General features: G+C 39.7%; 1 protein-coding gene across 2 annotated transcripts in view; it reads left to right on the forward strand.

Moving 5' to 3' along the window:
- AFAP1 (actin filament associated protein 1) overlaps positions 1-24,886 on the forward strand; it is a 111,060-nt gene that overhangs the window by 44,172 nt on the left and 42,002 nt on the right. The window contains exons 1-4 of one of the 2 annotated variants that reach the window (XM_041458423.1): positions 4,394-4,459; positions 5,261-5,389; positions 10,359-10,456; positions 23,306-23,414. In XM_041458423.1, the coding sequence (XP_041314357.1) occupies positions 4,408-4,459; positions 5,261-5,389; positions 10,359-10,456; positions 23,306-23,414 (388 nt within the window). In that variant the 5' untranslated portion in view covers positions 4,394-4,407. Of the gene's footprint in view, positions 1-4,393; positions 4,460-5,260; positions 5,390-10,358; positions 10,457-23,305; positions 23,415-24,886 lie in introns of those variants that run through there. The other variant, XM_041458432.1, reaches the window with a different exon arrangement.

Below are 24,886 nucleotides of genomic sequence, written 5' to 3' on the forward strand. Positions count from 1 at the left end.
CACAGACAGGTAGCAAGTGAAAGTCTCTGGCCTGTATTGTATACAAAGTTAGATTAGGTGATTTCTTGTAGTGGGTCTCTGTTCTAGCCTTCAGCTTCTGCAAATGACAAACTAAACGGAGAACAGGAAGTGTAAGCACAGAGAAATTTGATTCAGCAATGTTCAAGGAACTGATCAATAGGATCGTCTAGAAAACTGAAGCTCAATTAAAATTCATGTTGCTGTGATAGATTTGTATACTTATGTATTTTCATAAATGCATTTATAACAGGCGTGCAAGCATGGAAGTGAAGTTACTCTGTGTGGGAGGTTTCTGCTGTATGGACAAGACAATAATTAATAAACATATTTCCTGTCCTCCTTCCTGGACTTGCATTTCTTTTTCTTTAAAAGTTCACTAGTGTATATTAGTCAGCTGAAAAAGACTTTCAGTCATTTGTACTATGGCAAGGTTAAGAAATACTGTAATTGCTAGGTCTGACCAAAAACAATCTGACCATTTTTCTAATGAGCTCATTCTTGTCATTTCTTCTGGTTTAAGCAACCTTGAAATCATGTGTGTGATACAGAACTGTCCCTACAATTTTTTTCACATCAACTGGAAGTGAAAACTATATTCTTTTAAAAAATGGTTATAAGCTAGTATCTGTAAACATAGATTTGGAATAATTGAATCATTATGCATTTTTATTCCCATTTGGTTTTAGTTCTGGTTTGGAACAAAATCTGCAGTGTGATGTAATTGCCTTCTGATTATCTTTGCCTTGGTGTATTCTCTTGCTGGCTTGTGTATATAGTTTTTATGTGCTGCCATTTGAAAAACTTTAAAACTCTTGAGAGCTGGTCTTGGAAACCCTTCTGGATTTATCATTGTTTTTTTATTTGTGCATGGCAATTACAGCAGCCCATTAGGGGCCTATAATTCCTATTGAGCATAGAATGGACTTCTCATCATTTAATATGGAATGTGATTTTGTTCCTCAGTCAAGCTAAAATCAGCTTACTGTTGTGATTACCATCCCTGGGCTCCACCCTGCCTTTCACCACCTGCCACTTACCAGCAGTTCCTTTGGCAATGAGAATACAGCCTGTCAAATAAATTGGCCCTTTTTTGAGAGCCTTCTTCTGATTATTATTCTTTCTTTGTGGTGATGTCAGAATTCCAAGGGTAATCTCTCACTGGAGGTGTATGTTTTTCTTTGGTGCTTGCATCACCCACTCTTTTTGAGTCTTCATTTAAGAAATAATGATTGCTTACTGAAAATATGTAGATTTTCTGTTACTCAGTTCCTTTTTTTTTTTGGGAGCACATCTCCACATTTCTAGAAAGGAGGAAATAAGAATTTTTTAATCCAGAAAATCAGCCAAGGGTTGACAGCAAGGAAACTTGTTTCTTCCTCTGAATGTACAAGTTTGTTGCCCTCTTGGAAAAAGGAGCTTTCAGTACTCTATTTCAGTACACTCCATGGCAGTATTTCTGCTCTTTCCTTAAGCAAAAGTACTAACAGAGGAAAGTATGCTTTAGGATATGTGGAAAGAGTGTTCCTTGCTAGCTGGGAACAGTGTTTCCCTTCTTTCCTTTTGGATGTTTGACATCAGTGCATATATGAAGTGAAATTCAGAACTTTCTTCCTTCACACTTCGCTATTTATGATGCTATTAACTCCCACAAAAGAAAACACATCCCTCATTTAGTCCTGGTAGAAACAATGTCTAAGCGTTCACATCTAGCATTTTTTAGCAGCTGCTAACAATTTCGTTCTGTTGTCGCACTGGAATTGTGAATTAGCATTTTTGGCTGCCTGCCTGGAGTCAGTGTCACACACCTGTGAGCTCGGCGAGGCAGAGCAGCGGTCTTGCCCGGCTCTGTGTTCCTGGCTGAGGCACTGCTGGGGCTCTGAGCCCCTGAGCTGGCCCGGGCCACGTGCCCCGAGTGTCAGCGTGCTGCTAAGGCAGTGCTTTGCTGTGTTTTCTGCCTCACTGGTATCAGGTTCATCTTCCTATCCTCTTACCCATCTTAACCAAAGCTTTGTTTTTTAAATCCTCTGCTGGGGCAGTTAAATTGCTGAAAGTCTTCTTACCTTTATTATTTCCCACACCTTTGGTGGGCTGGTCACTGTAGGTCGCTGGGAAGGGGTCGCCAGGGACTGCAATGCAGATTTCCTCCAAAGCCATAGAGAAAAGCCACGTATTTGGTATCACCTATGGTACAGTCAGGAGGGATTGGGCTGGTGCCAGCTCCCAGAAGTGTCTCCAGTTGTGGTTTCCTATCTCTTGTCCTCTTGCTTCCCTGTCTCCTTCCCTGGTAACTCCCTCTTGCTGTTTTCGTTTCTCATTGTGCAATCCATCTGTTTATATTAGATTATAAGATCCTGAGAAGAAGGATCTGATAATTTTTAATAACTTAACACAGTTGTGTACACTTTGCATATCAAAGGTATCTGATGCTTTCATCCTTTTTCCCCTCCTAGAAGTGAAGGTTCTCAGCAAAGAAATGAGGTGATGGTGGCATACAGATTCTTTGGTGAAGAGGTGAAGGCAGAGCTCCCTTTCAGCCTATTTACAGTCCCTTGCCTTAAAGAAACATGACATTGCAAAGAAATATTAGTGCAGTAATATATGCAATTACTAATAGTAATTGCAATTACTAACAGTAAATATGGCTGTAGAACTATGAAAAATATACATTTCTTTTGCTGCATACTGATTAGGTTTCACAGTGGTTGCTTAGATTGTATGATAGTGATAGCTTTTGAAAGCATATATCATATCAAGTAACTGTTAAAATATTCATATATTCTGAAACTAAAATGAACAATAATAATGCATTTTATATTCAAAGCATACTTAAAAGCTGGAGTCTGCTATACACAGAACGGAATATACACCTTATCTCTAAAGTTTATAATTTGAGAAAAAGATAAGAGCTGATTATTTTGGGTATTACTTTTTTTTTTTTTTTGGCATATGGACTTTTTATTTCTCCTAGAGTGTCGTGATCACTTACCACTTTGCAAATCTGAACCTATGCCTTTGTGCTTCAGAAAGCTGTATGCTGTATATATGTTGTTTCATAATTTGAACAACTGCAGAAGCAATAGGGTTGTTGTGAAATACTTTGGATTTCTGACAGATTTCTAGAGAGCTTAGACAGCTACAAATATGATGGCAAAAAAAATTACCATTGTAACCATGGGATGTTTTTCATGAGCTACATTGTGAAGTAACACAGACAGTTTTCCTGTAATTTTAAAAACCCTCTTTCTGCCAATATATTGTGAAAATCTTTGGAAAACATAGTTCCTGAAAATGTGGACAGTTTATGTAATGGCAGTACTACTGCTCAGTTCAATAAAAGAATATCCTCGGCAAGAACAACTTGGGCAGGATGGAATTATATGTACAAATGAATAGTGTCTTTGAGAAAATTAAGGGTTAAGGGTCTGGAGCACAAGTCTTAAGGAGCAGTATCTAAGGGAGCTGAGATTGTTTGGACGGGAGAAAATGGGATTCAGGGAGATCATTGTCTACCTGAAAGGAGGTTGTAGGGAGGTGGGTGCCAGTGTTTTACCCCAGGGCAAGAGGAAATGCCTTCAATTTGCACCAGGGGATGTTTAGGTTGGATATTATGAAAAATATCATCTGTGAAAAGATGGTCAAACATTGGAACAGGCTTCCCAGGAAAGTGCTGAAGTCACTGTCCTTGATAAACACGTGGATGTGGTGCTTAGACACATGGTTTAGTGCTGCACTTGACAGTGCTGTGGTTGGACTTTATGATCTTAACAGTCTTTTACAGCCTAAATGATTCCATGAAAATTCTTGGCCAAGCATACTTCTTCAGGGATTTCTTTGTTAAGGTGTTTTTGTGCCCTGGTGTTGCTGACTGGCGCATCTTCTGTGCTTGCCAGGAGTTTGTTGGCTTGGCCAGAGCAGTCAGAGCGTAGGTACAGTCTCCAAATGCATGGGAAAATCTGCATTTCTTGGAGACAAAAATAGGCCAGGAGTCTCTTGCAGGAGTGTAGCTGACATCTGTGGGATAAAGCAAATGCATCTCAAACAAGGTTTGTTTAAACATCCTGACACATTCTCAGAAATGGAAGGAAGCATTCCAGGTTCACTTGGGTAAACAATTGTATCAGAAAGGTTTTAGGAGTAGGGAAGAGCTGGTAAGGGAGTAAGCAGCAAAGAGTGTACCTTTTAGAGGTCTGAAGGGGCTTAGCAGCAGTTGCCCAGTTAGGCCTGGAAAAGACTATAAAAACAAATGTGATTAAGTAGAGAAAAATTTAAGTGGAGGCATTTCAGAATGAGGATACAAAACTATAAATAGTACATCCCCTTAACCAAAGGGACCAGAGAATCTCAGAATTATGAGAGAACTGAAGCATGAAAATGTGGTTCAATATCATGGGTTTCCTCAGAAACCTGCTGAAGAGATCATATGATCAAGCTAACAGAGGTGTTTGTATGTATGGTCTGAGCTACTGCAGTTCTTAAGGGTCAGGCAAGATTTTAGGGGTAACTTGAAAGGAAAAATTAGAACTGTGCTTATGAAATTCATTGGTAAAAAAATTGAGAAGCACTGGGAATAGAGAGAAGGAATGTAATTTTTTCTAGAGTTGGAAGGCTTTGAGATCTGGAATAAGAGAATAGGATGATGTGAAATGCATCACGTGGAATCTGGGGAGTGATAAGAAAACATGTGAGAGATTGGGAGCTTGTCTTTGGAGATCATAAAAAAGAAAAATCACTACAAAGACAAGAGTACCTGCTCTTTCTTACCACAGCAAACAGAAGAAAAAAGATTAAAGAAAGATTCATTAAAATGCCAGTGGTGTCTGGAAGCTTTACCAAGCCTTAAATTTGTTCTGCTGTTAGAAATTTTGCAGTTTGTTAATGGGAGTGCAACCAGAGTGGCAGAAATAGAAAAACTGGGGGCCACCATTCCTGCACATAACTTGTCTGGTGCTGGCTTCATCATGTGGCATGGGAAAAGATACGTCTTTCAGTTTGGAAATAAATGTTATAAATGCCAGCAGTGCTCACTAATGGATTATTCTGTTGGTTCTGTTAATGTGTAATAATGTTAAGGTCTCTTTTCATCAGGGAGGACTTAATTTTGTCTTAAAATTTTTATAATTTTTAAGAAATTATAGAAAATAACTATGAATGTGGATAAATGAGAATTAACTCTTATCTTTTTTTTTTTTTTTCCAATGGGACTTTTCAGAAAAGGTAATTCTATCCTTTTGTCTTTCAGCCATGGAAGAGTTAATAGTTGAGCTGCGCCTGTTTCTTGAACTTCTGGACCATGAATATCTAACTTCCACTGTCCGGGAGAAGAAGGCAGTAATAACTAACATTCTCCTGAGGATACAGTCATCAAAAGGTCAGTGCTGGGGTGTGTTTTCTCGCTTGCAGAATGCACAGAATAAGTCTGTGTTCAGTGAAATAACTTTAAAAGCTGAAGACAAGCCCTAAATTGAAGCAAGACAGAAAGACAGGGTGAAGCCAAAGTGTAACTTTCCTGAATGCTTTCCTTTGTGTCCAGCAGTAAAGTACAGCAAAAGGCACTTAGAAGTATGCTGGGTGCACGTGGGTGAACCCAGCCACAGAATTATTGCCTAGGTAGAATGTTTTCACTTCTGCTGGTAGAGTGGCTACTTCATTTAATTTGTGCCAGTAATGCTGTTTGTGAGTTGTGATGCCAGGGAGTGCTGGCCACAGCACCATTTCATCTGTGTGAAATGACCCAAATCCATCAAAAGGCCTGATACTGAGGTGGAGTCTGGTGCATAACTGATACAGGAGTGCCAAGCCAGAGATAGGAAATGGTTGTCAGAATGTTTGGATTGCATTTTGCAATTAGACTCACTTTCTTGTTTTCTTCCTATCTAAAAACCATTTTTATTGCACAACTTCTTGTCTCCATCAAGATTATGGAACTGAGTGCAACATAAGTGATTCACTGTGTACAGGAACCTTTCCACAGAGCTTTAGTGAAGAACATTCCTCACCATTTTTTCTAACAGTACCCTTATATTTTTTACCACACTTTTCTGTATGCAGTGACATCTGGGCCCTAAGACCTCTGTCTTCACTACATCTGACAGAAGTACTGCCAGTGTAAACCCCCAGTTTAGATTTTTGAAAAATACCAGAGTTTGTTGAAGAAAAATGGCACATTGTGAGCAGCTGTATTTCTCTTGATTTGTTTCTTCTCTGGTGCTAGAAAAATGTGGTCTTGTTTGATGCAGTGTTGCCCCCATTTATTAAAGAAATAGCTTTTGCTGTGGGATTCAAGTCCAAGGAGATCTTTAAAGTAATGATTGTCCTCTTTTCTATTGGAACATTCTTAAAGAGCCACCACTATTTCTACCTTATACTGAGAGAACAAGGTAGATACCAATTTCTCATATTGTGGAAAGAGTCTTCATGCTCCAAAAGCTCTTCAAAATACACCAAACTCCCCAAAAATCTGTAGGGGTGAACCTGAAATTTATGTTTAGAAACAGCTGTGTTTTATGGCATTCAAAATAACCTCAGCAATGCTGAGCTGACACTGCCTGTTCTTCTTGCAATCTTTACAGCTAGATTTGTTAAGAAAAACATTTGACTTTTTCTAGAAGCCAGGTGTCATTCTGTTGCCAGCTTTGAAAACATGGGGAAAGATTGTCACGTTCTTTCTTTTGGAATTGTAGATGGTGTTCCAGGACAAAAAAACCTCAATTTCACAGTGCTGAGTATGTTTCTGTACTCTAGAGCTCAATTATTTGTGCTGTTAAATTGTGGAGTGATGCTTGTATTGGTTTGGCCTGAGCAGACTTGTGTCCTCCACCAGTTCCTAGGCATGATGTGGGAGTTAGCTCAGGCAAAGATAAGAAGAGCCCAGAACAATAGCTTTCCACTATTCAGCACCTACCATCTAGGTTTTAAAGCCTATTGCAGGCTTTGTAACAAGATCCATTTCATCCAATTCCAGGATCCATCCATCACCAAGGTCCCCATGAAATCCATGTACTAAGTGGTAGTGCTTTGCTCAGTGCAGTTGTTACTGGAACATTTTACTCACCTCTAGTGCCTTTGTTCAAGGAGATCAAATGTAGACATTTCAAAGAAAAGTTGTAAAAGTGATTAAAGGATCCAGAAATATGCCTTCAAATTAACCAAAATGAGGTGTCAAAATTAATCTTTATGTAGAAATGGAGTGACTGAGAACAAGCTCCTAGACTTACACAAGAGTAAATGCAATGGCTGAGTGCTTGTTTCAAAGTGGAAATAAAGCACATTTTGAGCACTGAAGCTATGAATTAATGGAAGAACTTAGCAAGTTCTGCATGCCATTGCTGGCATATTATCAAGATGGAATATTTTGCTGAAAGATATGCTCTAGTTCAAACTAGAGTTAAGGAAACCCCTTAGTTCAGTTAAATAAGAGATCATAGGACTATGCTTTATATATCTATAAACTTTAGTTTATGTAATTGAGTGGAATTTAAGCCAGCATGGCCTCTAAAGAAGCATCCAGTTTCTCTCCCCAGGCTACTCATGTATTGCCTCTTCCTTTCTGCTGGCACAAACATTATTTGCTTTTTTTTGCTGGTTTAGTCCTAACCAGTGTCACTTCCCTGGTCTGGTTCAGCCTAAGGCCACACACATGCTTATGCTGGCTCAAAGGAGAGGTTGGTGCAGGGACAGGAACAAGGCAGGGAAGGAGAGGAACTGCCTCCTTGGGAGCTCTGCCATCACATCCTGGCCTTGAGTGTGTGTGGAACTACCCAGGGAGTCGTGTACTTTACTGGAGCCGACCCTGCTGCTTTTTTTATCAGTCATAACATTCAGTACTCCCATCCCTTTGAAACTATTCATCTCTTCATTAAAATTAAAAGCAATAAAAGATGCATAAACCCACAGTACTCTGTAACTGAGATGAACTATCATTTGGAGTCTGTTTTTCAAATTGTTGTTTTACTCCACCCACACAACTCCACGAGAGCCCTTGGGTTGCTGGCACAGTTTGAGAGGCTTGAGGGCTATGCTGAGTTCAAGCTCTTTAGTTGCATTTGCAAAAATCAACAGGGTGAATCCAACAGGATTTTTTGATTGCTGGAGAAAACCATGTAAGATCAATGGGGAATGGTAATGATGGATCTGAGAAACTGGGAACTGGCTGGCTTTGTTAGAACGTCTGGAAATGAACAATTATGTTTTTCTTCTTAAAGGTGTGGAAGTTATAGTTATGGGCAGGTTGGGCTTCAGTAAAACACTTCAAACTGAGTGAGTGCCTACTTGGGGAATTCTTTAGAAATAGTTTGCCTTGTTTTGTTCCATCTCCCCTAAATGCACACCCTTTTCTTCATCTCGTCTGTCAAGCAGAGAGAACTGGGCCAGGCAGATGTGTTCTTCAAGTTGTAGCTGCTTGGCCTCAACCTGCCCTGCATCCAAACTAGTGGTTACTCTGAATAGCTGGCAAAACTATAAACCTTATTTTTCTTCCTGAGCCTTGGCATGCCCAGTGGAGTGTAGGTCTGAAGAAAACACTTGGCATTTCATTCTAAAACTCAGACTTTATTCTAAAAAAACAAAGACACTAAGAGTTTATTTTGGAGTAAGAACTGTTGCTGGATTTAATCATTTTGTATGACTGTCAGCACTGCCTATTTTCCTTAACAGGACCTGATGCCCTAAACCTGTTGTACTCCTTTTGCAGTATAAGTTGGTAGGAGTTATTAAATGTTAGAGCGGGTTCTTGTTAACATACATATAGATGAAGACTGGCAAAAATAGTTTTATAGAGTCAATAGTATTTACTTGGAATAGTTTGGGGTTTTTTCGGTAAAATTCCCTTCATATATGACTTCTGGTTGTTATGGAAGGCATGGGACACTTGGATATGGATAGCAGTCATAATGAGGACTGATCACTCATCCTATGTAAAGAGCAATGAGTGAAAGTTACACTGGAAAAAAAGAAAAAAGGAATGTTTCCCAAGACTAATCACTCACTTGATTTGTAGGGAGAAAGAAGAATCTGTAGTCTTTAGAGACAGTTTAATATATCAGTGTTGTTTTTCAACCCATGACTTCGCAGCCAGTGGGACTGGGATATTATGACAAGAAACGTTTCATCATTGATTGCATTTTTGAGAATTACATGATCTTGACCGAAAGGCATCCATTTGACTTTGTAAATATATATTTTAAAAATGCAACTAAACACGAGGAACTAAATTCCATCTAGGGTTAAGCAGGGTACAATCCAAGGACTAAATTTTTGCCAGAGCATTGAGGAGATGCACCATAATCTTCTTTTGATATTTAGAAGAATAAACAATATCCTGTTTATATGAAGGGAATTCAACTGCGATTTAAATTATTGTGCCAAAATCACAGAGTGAGTTGGTCCTTCCTCTTTTCTACTGTGAGGGAGATGCAACAATGACACAAAGGACCCTCAAAGCAGCTTTTACATTCATTCTTTTCCCTTATCAAATTCACCTGGAAAACTACGAGGTTATTAAAACAAAAAATCAGTAAGAAAAAAGTGGTGGGAAATTATGCTCATTGTGTATTTCTGTTAATGGTAAATTGCTTAGGGCAGTGTCCCTCAGCAGTGCTCCAGGCTGGGGTGTCACAGCATCCTGCTCCCCAGGACTTAGACTCACACCACAGCTCCATCATCAGAGGTGGTGGTGGCAGAGGGTCCCAGGGAACATGGGCACTGTGGGCTTGGACAAAGAGCTGTCCCCATCACTTCCAAGAAAAGCAGGCAGGTGGGGACTCTTCTTCTCCCTTTTCTCCATTCTTTTGCCATGAAAGATGGTTTGGGGCTTGTTTCTCCATGATGGCCTTGCCCATCCAAAATGTGCCACGGGAGCCACTGTTGATCATTTCCATTGAAAAAAGGCAGCTGGTCATGTACTGCCCACAGGCTATGTTTTATTCACTGTATGGTGCCACTGGGATGTTTTCAGATGTGGCATGTTCCCCCAATAAATACATTTTTGTCTGGCAGGCACCTGGCAGCATGTTTGAATGTTCAAGTCTTTGAGTTTGAGATGGATGGGCAGTTCAGAATGATTTCCTGTAATTTTTTTCAATGTCTGGTATTTGTTGATCCAAACAGCATATATGTCATTATCCTGTAGAGCAAGTATGTGTTTGTTCTGCTTGATTAAATTCCTGAATTCCCAGCATTCTTCCAGTCCTGCCTCAGTAACTGCACTTGGGAGGTGGGCTGTGATCAGAACTGCATGCCAGATTTCAGTGTGTGACAGTCAGACATGGGAGCCACATGTGGAAAAAATACCCCATTTGCATCTACCAAGGTATTAAGTGGTGTTTGTTGCTCTTCCACAGGTTTAGAAATAAAAGAACATGTCCAGAAACAAGAAGTTGCCAACAGTTTGCCGGCGCCTCCTCAAATGCCTCTGCCAGAAATACCTCAGCAGTGGCTGGTGAGTGTTATATTTAATTATATAAATGTATACAAGAGAGAATGTATTTATGGTAAGTCCTAAAAGAAATGGTTACAAGGGAGAAGAGCCTGCAGGTCCAGGGAAATAATTATTCCTCTCACCTCTGGTTCGGTTGAGGGAATTTGATTCAGCCTGCAGAAAAGACATCAAAAAATTCCCTGTGGTGATACAAGCCTGAGAAGAGGTCACCTGCAAAGGCTGTGGAATGGCAATCCTTGGAGATTTTCAGAATTCAGACAGAACTCTGAGCAACATAGTCTTAATTTCAAGGGTTGACCTGTCCTGTGTTGGAGGTTGGCCTAGCCAAGCTCACAGGTCCAGACAGTTTCTTACATTTTTATTTAATGTTTCCTGGAGCAAGCCTAACAAGAAGACTCCTTTCAGTAGCTGAAAAATTAAGGTGCAGAGTTTTAAAATAAAGGAAGAATACTTCCTTTTTTTTTTTGAATAAAATCTTTAGTGCCTTTTCTGCTCGGTCTCTGGGTAGGAAATTCCCTTCAGATCAAGCAGATGCACTGATTCTTGGAGGTGTTTATAGCAAAGATACTGATTGAAATCTGTAATTCAATCCTCCAATTGGGAGCAGCTGTCTTGTTATAGAAAAAAATAAGTAAACAAGTTTCAGTGCTTCTCTCATAGTGACTTTACAGTAGATATGATGAAGAAAACATTTTCAACATTTTTTTGGAGAAGTGTAACTATATTGTGGTTTAGCCTGTGAAAGGTTGAACTGATAATGATAGTATCCATCTCCTTATTCTTGGGTGGAAAATTGTGTGCACAATGATAAGGACCATCCATGGAGACCCAGGTTCATGGAAGCACAGATGGAGCTTACAGGGCCAGAGCAGCTGGATGGCTGATGTTCTGCCTCATTTCAGTGTGGTGTTTTGTTACCACCTTTGTGCCTGGGCCTGAGGGATATATAAGCCAGTAGCATCTTATGAACATAAGAACTAATGTATGAAATGGAGCCCCTGGCCAGCCGTTTGTAAAATGCTATGGACTGCAGGAAAAAAAAACAAAAAAAAAACAAAAACAAACCCACAACAAAACATGTATTGTATAGAATACCTTAATCTTACTTTCTTCCTAAGTAATGCTAGCTTTAGGTTTGTGACAGTAGATTAATTATGCATATATTGAATGGATGCAGAAGAAGTGTTATTAATATTCAGTGAAACTTAGAGAATCCATTTCACAGTTAACAGTGCCAGAAACTGATGTTTTTTTTTAATGCAAAATATATACTGTGCATAAATTACAAGGGAAAGGTTCAGAAGAGGTAGGAAAATTATGCAAAATGAACATGCCTTTGAAATGTAGACTTCAGGTACTTCAGGTTTTATAAACTGAAACCAACTAAGATCCTCATTCTTTTATTTTTGTGTGGGTTCAGTTTGGCTCTGAAGGTTCAAGTTGTTTTTCTTAGAACAACCCATCTCCTTTTCCTTTCTCATACACTAATGTGTAAATTCCCCTAAAGTTGGTACAGCTGCAGCAAGTTAAATGGTGTGAAGTATGAACTGGGTCCAGGAGGTCAGCGCTGGTTTTTGCAGTAGTTAATTTTGGATTTTTAATAACGAAAATATTTCTCTGAGATACTGTGGGAATTACCATGGAAGTTGACACAGTTAGAGCTGCCTGGTCTGCAGTGTGGTCTTCCCATGTTGAGCCTGGCAAAGTGGAGTTTGAACATGGCCCTCCCTTGTGATCTGCCTGTAACACTGTGGATGTTTTCACCTCAGTGAATTCAAGTTTTTCCATAGTGTTAGAAGCTGATTTTTGCCAGTGTTTCTGCAGTTCTGTTGCTGCTGTCAGGCAGTGGTGGATTTCACCTCGCTTTCAGTGCCACTATGAGATGAGCCAGGAGGTGTCCCAAGCCTCTCATTGTCTTGCAATACCCAAATACAGGTTACAAGTGGTGATATTTTAATATGGTAGCACATTGTAATTTGTGAAAAAGATCACAGGCTGCTGCTGTTTTGCAGAAGACCAGGAGGAATCAGAAGGGAAAGACAAAACCATCAGCTTTTTGTCCTTTGAACACTATAGTAAGCTCAGACCCCAACCTTGCTTTGAATTCTTCTCCTGAAGTCACATTGATATAATGGAATTGATTATATAATTGATCATTTCTTGGAAACCTTTCACTATTAGGTGTCTCTTTATTAAACCCTTGTTATTATTGATATGTTCAGAGACTGTCATCATTCTTTTCATACACAGGACATTAGTGACAGTGGCCAAGATCCAATTCTCTCATCCATTACTGCTCTTGCATGGTGACTTTCAATGCACCCTGAGTCAATGGACTCCTAAAAATTTGTAGCTGATGCCAGTCTCTGTGAAAGCTGTACACAATTACAGTGATATAAATACTGAGCTACCTTTCCTAGCTACTTTTCACAGACTGAGTTTTCATAGCTAGGTGGAAAAAATTCCTTGGGCCCACCAGAGGCTGGAATATCATCTGCTGGTTGCCGTTCTTCACATGGCAAGTTGGAAGTCATTCTCTGTGGCACCTCTTTTTGACAGCTATTCAGGACAGAAAGTTTTTTTCCACTTGCTAAGTAACATCTAGTGATGGTCTCAGCCTCCAATGAAAACACATTGTGCTGATGGAGCATAGGAATTTACTGGAGGTGGGAATCAATAACTTCAAATAAACTGTACACTGTTTAAAAATCTCTGGGTTTAGCCCATCAGTTATTGACTGTGATGAAAATTAAAGGTTCATTTACACCACTGTTTCTCTTTATGTCACTCAAGGATTTCTGCATTCAAAAATGTTTAGTCTGAATTGGTGTTTTAAGTTTCTACTTATGTAAAGATGTGTGGGTGGGAAGGAATTCAATACTCCTTCAAGTAGTGCCAGGAGCCAGAATTATGTGTGGGCAGGTGCTGTGCGAGGTTTCCTTTGTAAATCTGTAAATAGACCTGCATATTTGCTCAGGCCAAATCTTTTATCAGTTTTGTTATTCATCAGCCCATGAACAAAGAGTATAAAATTCATTTTATTGAGACATACTGTTAATAGTTTAAATTAAGTCTCCAGTTATTAAAACACATTAGAGCCTGGAGAGTTTTCCTGGACTCAGTGGGCTTTGAAGGGACAAAGTTGGGCCTTAGCTATACTTGAATTAAGAAAATTACTAAGCTCGCAGTCTCTTAGAAATTCTCTTTTCCTTGGCTGCATCTGGTCTAGCAGACTTTCTGTCAGGCATGGAACACCCAAATCCCCTCTTGCTTTAGTCTTGTGTGCAGCTCCTTTGGATGGCTGGCACTTGTCTGGGTGCATTGCTCCGAGCTTGCCAGCAGGAATTCAGTGCCAGCTCTGAAGCTTAGTTTGGGTCAGCTGCAGAGCAGGAGGTCACTGTGCTTGAAATGGACCCGATCTGTTCTTCCTTCCTGAACTTTCTCACTGCCAGGGCTTGTCTTCAGCCTGCCTCACGCCCCTCCACATCAGCAGCTGCTTTTGTGGCTTTGCCCTGCTCTTCACGGGCACGGAGCAGTGCTCGAGGGTGCGTTTGGAGGAACAACAGAGCCAGGCTCTGTGCATGCTTCAAAGTGCTGCTGGTGTTTAACACCTGGGATCCCATCGCTGCCCCACCACCGAGCTGCCTTGCAGTACATTTCCCACAGAGGCAGTGGGATAATATCCAGTGCGTCCCGCTGCTCTGATGTGCCGGAGGATTACTGGCATAAATTACCCACAGCATGACAGTGACAGAATACTTCTAGCCTCCAAGCATTTGGTTGTCATATTACATCTGACAGTTGGTGATTTCACTGCACTGTGCTGTCCAACAAAATCAAACACAAACAGCACACTTAGCTGTTTTGCATGATTTTCACAGTGAAATTGACTGTATATTTTGTTTTTCTTGGAATATTTACAATTTAATAATTATTTAACCGCAACAAATGTTCAGCAAAATTCCAGAACCCTGCAGATATGAATCAAAAGAACAGGTCATCTTCCTCCAACCCACTCCTGCACAATACACATCCACTCTGTAGGAGTGCTTCATATAAATGGGTTTCCTGTTGTGGAGAAATCATTTTACAGCCTCCCTTTATCTGGCTGCCTGTCAGGTAAACTCTTAGATGTTTATTAGAAAATGCTGAAATGAGACAGTGTCCTTGGAGAAGAAGAAAAATCATCTGGAAATCGAAAGGATTCTTGAGGTGATATATAACTAATTATGCTAATCATTCTTTGCATTGCAAAAAAAAAAAAAAAAAAAAAGCCAGTTTTTGAGCTTTTTCTAAAGTATGCCTTGAGAAAAGGGCCATAACAGAAGCAAGGGGTCCATGTGTCATGTGGGAATCTCTGTTTCATCTACCTTTTTTTTCTAACATTGAAAACCAGTTGTTTTTCTCTGTTTTCTTTATTCTCTGCTTCTCTTTAAAGATGATCTTAAGACAGTATTAATTTTCAGGTTCTCTCCTTCCTGGAGCAGAGTCAAAAGAAGAGTTGAAAGCCACAAAAATAAATTTAGCAAATACTCATTTGTTTCATTCAGAGCTGGCTATATCTTCAGCTCGAACAGGTCTGAGCAAGTTTTCCCATAATAAAGAAACAAGTAAAGAGGCCTTTTTAAATTATCAGTGGAGTTACTCTTACTGCAGACCATGATAAAATATTAACCCTTTCAGAAGCCAACTAAAATCTATTCACTAGATTTAGGTTTCTTTAACCCACTATTTCAATTTTAAAGTTGTTCCACCATCCTAGTGTTCGTTGCCAGTCTTTGCTTGTTTAAATAGTTCTTTTCCCCTCACCATGGTATTTGTTCTTCAGATATCCTTTGTAATCCCAATCATATTCCCCTCAGGTTTCATTTCATTCCACTGTGTATAAGAAGGCTCTATCAGTTTCATTCTGAGCTATGGTTTAATGCTAGGGAATGGTAGCAGTATTTCTCCCAAGTGCCTGCTATAAGGATCATGTACTTGGATCATAGGTGACCAGAACAGCAGTCTGAACATAGAATGAACATAGAATGTTCATTTAGGTTGGAAAAGACCCTTAAGATCATTGAGTCCAGCTGTTTGCCTAAAGCTACACTAAACTGTGTCCCCACATGCCACATCCACATGACTTTAAATAGCTCCGGTGGTGGGGACTTCACTGCTTCCCTGGGCAGCCTGTTCAGTGCTGGACCACCCTTCTGGTGGATACATTTCTCCTAATACCTGAATCTCCCCCGGCATGACTGGAGACTGTGACATTTTGTCCTTTGTACTTGGGAGAAGAGACCGACCCCACCTGGCTACAGCCTCCTTTCAGGTGAGGAATTGGGTCTCTCCTGAGCCTCCTTTTCTCCAGGCTAAATACCCCTGGCTCCCTCAGCCTGTAAGATTTGTGTTTCAGACCCTTTCCCAGCTCTGTTGCCCTTCTCAGTGTCTTTCTAGTTGTGAGGGGCCCAAAAGGCTTTGAGGTGTGACCTCACCAGTGCCGAGTACAGGGTGACAATTCCTGTCCTGGTCCTGCTGGCCACACTATTGCTGATCCAGGCCAGGTGCCATTGGCCTTCTTGGCCACCTGGGCACACTGGGATTGTGGACAATATATGGCATTGCATAAGGAATAAGGATGAAGAAATGTATACCACCTCTTTTTTGTGTTAGCAATGTCTTGCAGAATGCTCTAGTTGCCAATTCAGTTTTCCGTGGCTGAGACTGGTGAATTATTGTTGATGATTTATTTCACATTTGCAAATGGTACCACAGAAAAGTTTTAGTTTAAGCAATTACCTTCTCAGTTAATTTATAGTATACCTTTATAGCAATACACAACACCATATTTCAAAACTTTCCTCTAAGCTGCCAAAATGAGCTGTTCTCAGCTGCCTTTAGTTGGGATTTACATTTAAACTGGATGAGTTACCGTAGAATTGAACTCCTTTACCAAATTATTTTTATGATCATTATGAAGCTATTTTACCTTTTGTCTTTTTTTTTACCTAGATACTGATGATCTTTGACCTTTTTACAAGAAAAGTATTAAATTACTAATGCCACAAATTTCATAAGATATTGTCCCAGCATTTATTGTAGAATGCTCACACTTCTGACCTCAGATTTTAATTTCTTCTTTCTGTGCTATACCTGTCCATAAAACCCCATCCCTGTGTTGATAGTTAGGGACCACATTTTTTTGCTTTCCTGATCACGCTCATTTATGTTCTGTGCACAAGTACATGGGGAAGGAATTAGGCCCGTAAGGACCAAGTCTCCTCTTGTTTTAATTGGATGCAGTGCTCAGGCCCTTAGACAATATAGTTCCAGAGGAAATGGCATTGCCTACACTTTTATCACTGTACTGCCTTGTCCTCACTGTCATGTCACACACTTGGATGAGTTTATTAACTTCTGGAAGAGAAAGGTGATTTTGTCTTTTCTGGGGAGTACAGACACTTCTTTGAACACATTCGGAATAAACAGCTCTGACTGAGAGCCCCATGCTGCTTAAAATTCAGATTAATCTTTCTCATGTAATATGTATGAAAGTGTTCCCTAGCATTAATTAAAGCCCATTTAATTTCTTGGTGCACACAGACCCTTTGCTTGACATGAGTCAAGTATATTGTTTTGTCTGAGTGATGCTTCCAACTGGCTGTGTAATAATCTTTTATTATAAATTATGAATGATACAGAAATACCTTGTCTTTGTTTCTGGCTCATTCGCTTTCACTTTTAATTATTTTGTTAGACCTTCTGTTCCTTCCATTGAGTCAGGAGTTTATTTTCACTCCAGTCTTCCACAGAGTTTGGGTGTAACTCTTTCCAGCTCCCTGTCCTTTCAGTGGTGCATTCCATGGTCCAGTCTTTTTGGTTTTATTTACTATCTCAAATAATATGTATGTAATTACATACAGCATCAAGAACTGAGACAATGTGTGTCTGGACGCAGACTGACAGTGCCATCAGAGGTGCAGGAACCAACTGGGTTTTCTACTCGGTCAATGTACTGTGTTGTTCTGTTACTGTGTCCCCTTGGTCCTCTTCATGGCCATCTTTGCCTTCCTGTTTCTTAGGTGAAGTGGTTATTCAAGTATCTGAGCAGATGAGTTGCACCTTGTGAAACAGTAACTCAGCTCCTGGTGAGGTACAGGTGTAAATGCTCTCCAGACAATCTTCAGATCAAACCGTGGAGCCATAGGACGCCCTGATTCATTCTTTAATACCAGCAAGCCTGTTCAGATCTGTTTCCCATCATCAGGCTGTGCTCTCTGAGGCTGTGATCTGTTTGTAGTCACTGTACATACTAAGCACTTCTCCAGTGATACCTTTAATTATGCATTCACCCCCGAGTCAGCAGACACGCTCTCAGGCTGTGTCAGATGTTCCTCCACTCCCTGGAGGACAGGGTGCCATGTGTGCCTGCTGTTCTTAATTTTAAACCTGCTTAAATCCCTGTTCAGGATCACCTCCTAAGGAAAAGCTCCACTTGAGCTTATACTCATCCTCTGCCTGATGATCACTTCCACTTCTTTCCCCCTTGCCCTCATCTGTTCAGCACTGGTGGGTGACCAGTTCTGCTATTCATGGGATTCATATTGCTGGACATCCCATCATGTCAAACTCTGGTTGTTGGTTTTCCAGGGAGTTCCTTCTGGGGTTTTTCCCTGGTAGCACTGGCATTGTAGAGGTGTGTGCAATAACTGCATGTGCAGAGATGGTCAGGTGGGACTACACCAGCAGCCCATCAAATGGCCCTGTTACCCCCTTCTGGTGGGGCTGGCAGGATTACTCCATTAAAAAAGTTGAGCTTTGTGGCTCTCTATCTGGTTTTGCTGCCTTTTGTGCTCAGAAGCTGGGAAGATAAGTTGCTAGAGTTCGTTCACGTTACTTGGCTCCCAGTTTTGTGGTCTCCAACTGACAAGCTCAGAAATAATAAACTTAGAATAAGAAGCAGAGGTCAAATGAAGAATATTTCTCAGCTTTTCCTTGTGTACCCTCAGGCTAATATTGCACAGCTTAAAATGATCTTAATGTCCCACAAAGTCAGCACTTTTGTCCTGAATAAATCCAAGGTCCATCCAGCTCCTCAACTGCTGGAAGTAAATAGTGAATTCTCTTTAGCAGAATTTTGAATTTATTTAAGAGCTGTCATACCAAGTGCATGGCAAGTACTACTGCCCAGCTTCCAACCCTTACAGTCTTAAAAAAAAAAAAAAAAGCCTGATTGAAATGTATGCTCAGTAGTTTTGTGAATTGCATTTTACCCAGTTTGTTGGTTCATCTTGCTTTGTGGAGTTTCCATTTCTGCACATGTGGAGTTAGGGATCATAGATGTGTGCATACTCTTCCCCCTGCCTCCAGGCTGAAGATGCAGTGGGGTTGTGCAGAGGTCAGGTCTAAGCTTGCTGCAGAGTAAATGACATCTGCCTGTCTCAAAGTTTGTTCTTGACAGCCCAAATTTGCCTGCTGGCTCCTGAGCAGCTTTCTTGGACATGCCCAGCGTGTGACCCCTTTTCTGTTCTCCTGTTGCTGCCTTCAGCACTGAGGGGCTGTGTATGATCTGGATCCAGACTGGTGCTTGATGCAGTAACACAGCTGTAAGTGTTTGCCTGCAGCACAGGTTACTGACAAGCTCTGCTAAACTCACTGCTTTGCACTGGAATCTCCACATCCTAAATCACTGCATAAAGGAAGGTATTTCTTTCTGTTTTCTACTGAGTGTAAGTCTTCATTGGGGTATGAAGTGATTTTATATCCTCAGGCCTCTATACATTTTCTTTTGTCTTTCAGACTGCTTTCCATATTGTTACCAGATTATCAGATAGACTATCTGTAAAATAAAAGTTACTGCCCATCTTGCTCAGTACCCTTGAACAGAAGGGGGGAAATAAAGTAGAGTATCTCTTAGGATAAAGTAAGAAAGATTTTATTTGTGGTCTGTGGAATACAGGTGGGCAGGTGGAGGGGAAGATCATAATATACCATTAAATTAAAATGTCCATACAAGTCTATTTCAGAGTCCAGTACGATAACAAATTTTACCATTTTGTTTCTTTCTCTTAACAATCAATCCTGTCAGCTGGAATTGGGCATCCCGTGCACAATCTAGTCTCTAATTTCATCAGAGATCTCAACTCTGCAGTGTAATGATCACCTCATCTGCTTCTTGGTTTCAATTAAAGCAGCTCTCAGTTGGTCTCAAACCCAGGACCTGACAAATGTTTTCATCAGTACTGATTCGTTATTGCTGTTATTATTCTGGACAATATATTACAGCTTTGTCCCTTTTCCTCCAAGGAGATAAAAGTAATGTCAATTTCTTTTCTCAGTTCTTATTCCTGTGACTGAGAGAAGTGGTTTATCTTGAGTGGCAACATTCTCTAGGTTTTTTTCTCTGTTGCCTCTCATTAAAGCAGAACAAAACAAATAAAAAGGAGAAAAGACATCCTGATGCCTTCTTTGCAGGTTGCCAAGTCTTTCCTCCTGATACCACTCAAGCTACACATGTTCTGGTCTTTTTTTTATTTAATCTCTTTACAGAATATGTAAATAATTTTGTGGGGTTTATGGCCTTTTTATATTTTCAGGTAAACTATAGACAAATTATTGAATAAATACTTAATTCATAACTTCATCAAAATTCTTCCACTAAAAATTGCTGAGTGGAAAGAATGAAACAATACAACTAGCAATAGTAAAAACATTAAAGAACCATAAACATTAGTAACTGATACCAGAATGCACACATATATGTTTTTACGTGTCTTGGTGGTCAAACTCATAAACTCCATAGCTGCCAAAAGATATTGTTGTTCATGGTACAGATTTGAGTGAGATTTTATTTTGTGTTTAATCAGTTATGTTTTTTTTTAATATTAAAGCAGCCCCACTTTTATCAGAAGTCTTATAATGTTGGATGTTTCTCTTTTCTCTTTCTCCCTTTAAAAAAAAAAATTATAATTGTTTTCAACTTTGTTATGGCAAGCACTGCAAAATGCATTTCAGAGAGGAGGGCCCAGTTAATTCAGCAATGGATTCCATCTGTGTTGACCTTGGCTGCACAGCCCAGCCCGCCCCAGCTGTATGAAGTAACTGGTGCTCCAGCAGGGTCGAAATCAGACAAGCACCATTTGTGTTTCATTTCCTTTTTTCTTTCTTTCTGAATAACATTTCATCTAAAAACAAGGATTTTTGTTTTTTTCTCCTGATCTTTATTGGAGCTTCTCATTTGTCCCAGGATAAAATACAGCTTTGAAACTTCGGTGCTGTGTAAAGTCAAAATTGGAATGACTCAGAACACATATTTCCTGGGTGAATGAGGTTCAATAATGATAGGAATTTCATATATTGTATGCACCTGATGGAAAAAATGGTTTAAGGCTAGACCAAGAAATTAATTTGTCTAATGAAAAGGGTGGTATGAATCTATACTGCCCCAGGAACAAACTGTGACCCCAGCTAACAAGAACAAGGTTCTGCCCACTTGTGTGAAGGGGGAAAATCAACTCTTTGGAGGCAGTTCTGCCCCTTGTGTCTGCACTTCAGGCTACACAGAGGTGATATGTGTACAGCAATTCATAATTGCTGTCAATTTTCTGACAGCAATGAACATGTAATAATTTTTAATGTCCCTTGTGGCTGTTGTACAGCAGCAGCTAACCTTGAAAAACTCATTTATTTTGTCGTGATGTGCAGGTTGTCAATTTGATTTTTTTTCAGCAAAATTATGGGATCACTACACTAAAAGTAATATTTTTTCTTTATTTTGCATCTTTGACAGATAATTTCTCTAGCAAATCTGGTCTGTGAGGAAATCCCATTTGGCTCACATTATAGTTAACAGTAATTGCCAGCTGTAATTTGTAATGGATTGTGACATAAGAAGTTGACTGTACCATTTGCTAATAGAAGTAATATTAGTGTAAATTTCAGTCTGACCAGGAATTTCTGTGTTCAGTCGTGAATCAGTTCTTGTTCATGAAAAAGTTTCTCATTTTACTTGGTGTGCAAGGTAAGTCCATGCTGGATGAGCTGAAGGGCAGGGTTAGTCACCAGCTCCTTGCCTTCCTGCACTCTGGGAATGCACAAGCACTCACCTGCAAGGTGGAATACCCTACTTCATAGCAGTTTGACTACAGAGCACTCTAAGGGTGGGACTCCTTTGGTGATGGTGTCAAGAATTGGGTGACTGGTGTAGGTGTGTAATTACCAATGAGATTTGGAGATGTCTGGCTTTGAAATATTCAAAGATGAATCCAGCCCTGAAAGTGCCCACAGAAGTAATTTCAGTACAGGTAATGGCACATGTTATTAAAGCTCAGGCTCCTCCCAGGTAACTTCAGGTCTGAAGCAAAAGAGGAGCACAGTCCCTGTGGCCTCATCTGTGTGATGTGGAAGAAGCTCTGCTAGACTGGTCAGCCCCCTGAGGTACAGCCCAAAAGTGTCTTCATCTGACCAGGTTCTCACTCAGTATCTCCCTTTATTCCCTTAGTTTACACTGGATCAGTCCAGTGCAGACAAACACCAATGCATCTCTGTCACTCCATTAAAAAAAAAAAAATTTGAAAAACTGATACTGCAGAAATGCAATTCTGCTTGCAAGTTAATTTTTTGCAATCATGAAATAAACTACTGCTGCTGAAAAAAAGGCTTTAGTATTTTCTGTTACACATAAATACGAAACTAAAAACCTGGGGCAAATATGAATGAGTTCCATAAAATACAGTTGTTTGGGTACTTGTTAAGGAAATAGAACAGTAAAGTCGTATGGAAGAAGTCACAGAGTACTAAATTTACTTTTATAAATTGTTTATTTTATCAACATTATAAAAAATGTTTATTATATCAACATACCACCAGTTGGTCAGTTTTAAATTAAAAACAGGTTTATATTTAAAAGAAGCATTTTAGAATTTGACCTATTATTTGACATGTTTATTTTATCATGTAATAGTTTCTTGATTTTTCAAACTTTTCCTTGTTTGTAGATCACTTTTCACTATGTAGAAATAGCATTATAAACATTAATATATATATTAAGAATTGATTTGCCATTGAAGAAACACCTATCGTGAAAATATGGCTTAATTTTCTATCCTTAGTCTCTGCCAGCCCAGGCTATTTAACTTTTCTACAGTGTCCAACCAAACTGCTGTTTGCTGCTCTAATGTGAATTATTTTATGTGTAAAATAATTTATTTTATGTGTAAAATGCTAATGAATTAGCCTTAACACTGTAAAGTGGTCTAGAAATCTCTAGATAGAAATAGAGTGCATAGAAATCTCTTTCCTACATAGACCTATTAGATTTAAATGGAGAACTGTATCTTTTCAACATTTTTACCACTTAATGCTGTTGTAGAGAAAAAATATTTTAATGTAGCTGTTACATTGATCTTGCCATCCTCAGCAATGACAAGTAGGATTCTACAGTGTTTATAAAAGGACTCACTTGGAGGACATGCAAAAAGGTTTTGTTTCCTTATCATGACTAGAGGTAAAGGTCTGGACAATAATGATATATTTAAAAATGTATCAGCATAATTATGAAGCATAATTAAGTTGCTTTACTGCTTCAAGTCTCAACCTTTACTTATTATTGTTTAATTATAACAGCATATGAGGAACTTGAGATTTGGGCTTGCTTCTCATCTAATAGATGCCACCTTGCAGAGCATCTAAATGAGCCCTCCAGAACCTTGCCTTTAGAGATAGTTAATGTAAGGAACAGTCACAAGAGCTGGGTTTATGAAGCTGGTTGCATTGGCAATGATCATGAGCAGATGTTCTGTCCGTGTTTAATTTAACACCTTGTTGGTCTGTAATCACTTTTTCTTTTTTTTTTCTTTCATTTAGCCACCAGATAATGGGCCTCCACCACTGCCAACATCCTCCCTTCCTGAAGGCTATTACGAAGAGGCAGTGCCACTTAGTCCTGGGAAGGCTCCTGAGTACATCACTTCCAGTGAGTAAGATATTTCCAGGCAGTTTCTCAGCAGCTGGTAACTCCAGTGTCCTTCAGCTTTTTTAGTATTTGAGATCTCTCCAGTCTCAAATACTCCATCTCTGTTGGTGCTGTGGTGATGTGTCATAAGAGTTACTTTTAACAGTTTGGGCCAGTTCTGGTTATCCTTGCTGGCCATGCATTGGATGGGTTTGCAGAACTGTTTTGGTGTGCACTGGATTGGTCTGCAGAACTGTTTTGGTGTGCATTGAAATAGTTTGCAGAACTGTTGGTGTGCATTGGATTGGTCTGCAGAACTGTTTCGGTGTGCTCAAACCAGGCTCCTTTTAGAGACAACTAAACTTAGTACTCAAGTGAGGACCACATAAACAGGTTTCAGCAGCTATTGCAGACAGAGGGTCCAAATTAGCCATTAACATTTCAGACTGCTTTAAACCACAGACAATGGGGGCACTGAACCAGGAGTCCAGAGTTAAATATTGCCCAGAGTAAACCCTCTAAACTGATCACACTGTGAATGTGGAGGTCTCAGAAACTGGTACTGACCTGCACATCTGCCTGCTGTCTAACTCTATTACACTGAATTGCTTGCTAAAATAGACAAATAAAAAGGAAAAAAAAAAAAGGAACTGTTGGAAAGATGTGATTTGCAGCATTTCTGCTGACGCATTGTCACAGCAGCTCCCACAAGCCATGTGTGATGGCCGTGGCAATAGTTTTGTGACCACTCATTCAGGGCAGTACGCAGAGGCTGCCTCTGGCTGTCTACCAGAATGTCCTTCTGCAGCACCCAAATGTTCTTTGTCACACCCAAATACTTCCCCAAAGATCTGTGCTCTCCAGTGGAGCTGTGCTGAGAGCACCCTGATGAATCACTGCAATGACTGCTGTGACCTTTACACAGGGTCATTTATGTACCATCTTTTTGCTGCTTTTTATTGGCTGGAGTAATTTATTACTTGTGTAGGGCTGATTTATCACTAATCTGTATTTTCTATGGTCCAAAGATTAAAGGCATATCTTCCCCTATTTTATAGCCATTTTAATTATTTTAAATTATCTCTCTGTTCTTAAAACATGCATAAGAGTCACCTTAAAACTAAAATACTATTTATCTGTATACTGCACAAACTGATGTTATCTAGCAGCTTTTAATTAACCTACGAAATTCAAGGTAAGAAAGAATTTCATGTGCTGGAAAGCAAATGAAAGAACATATGGACTTAGAAGAGCAGCAGAATTACTCTTCTCTTTATTTCCTCCCTTGAAATGCTGCAGGGTGGTCCTGCTACACCCTGTAACCCAGTGAGCTTCTGACTTGGGTTTTGGTGTTAAACAAGAGCCATGCTCAGGCAGAAAAATATTAATTGTGCAAATATTAATAGCACTGCTAAAAAATCACCTAGGGAAAAACAAGACAAAATATGAAGCTGATTTCTTATTGTACTTAACAATTTAAATGCATAAAAATA

The sequence above is a fragment of the Pyrgilauda ruficollis genome, unplaced genomic scaffold, assembly GCF_017590135.1.
Source record: "Pyrgilauda ruficollis isolate IOZ18807 unplaced genomic scaffold, ASM1759013v1 scaffold1, whole genome shotgun sequence".
Classification (NCBI taxonomy): Eukaryota; Metazoa; Chordata; class Aves; order Passeriformes; family Passeridae; genus Pyrgilauda; species Pyrgilauda ruficollis.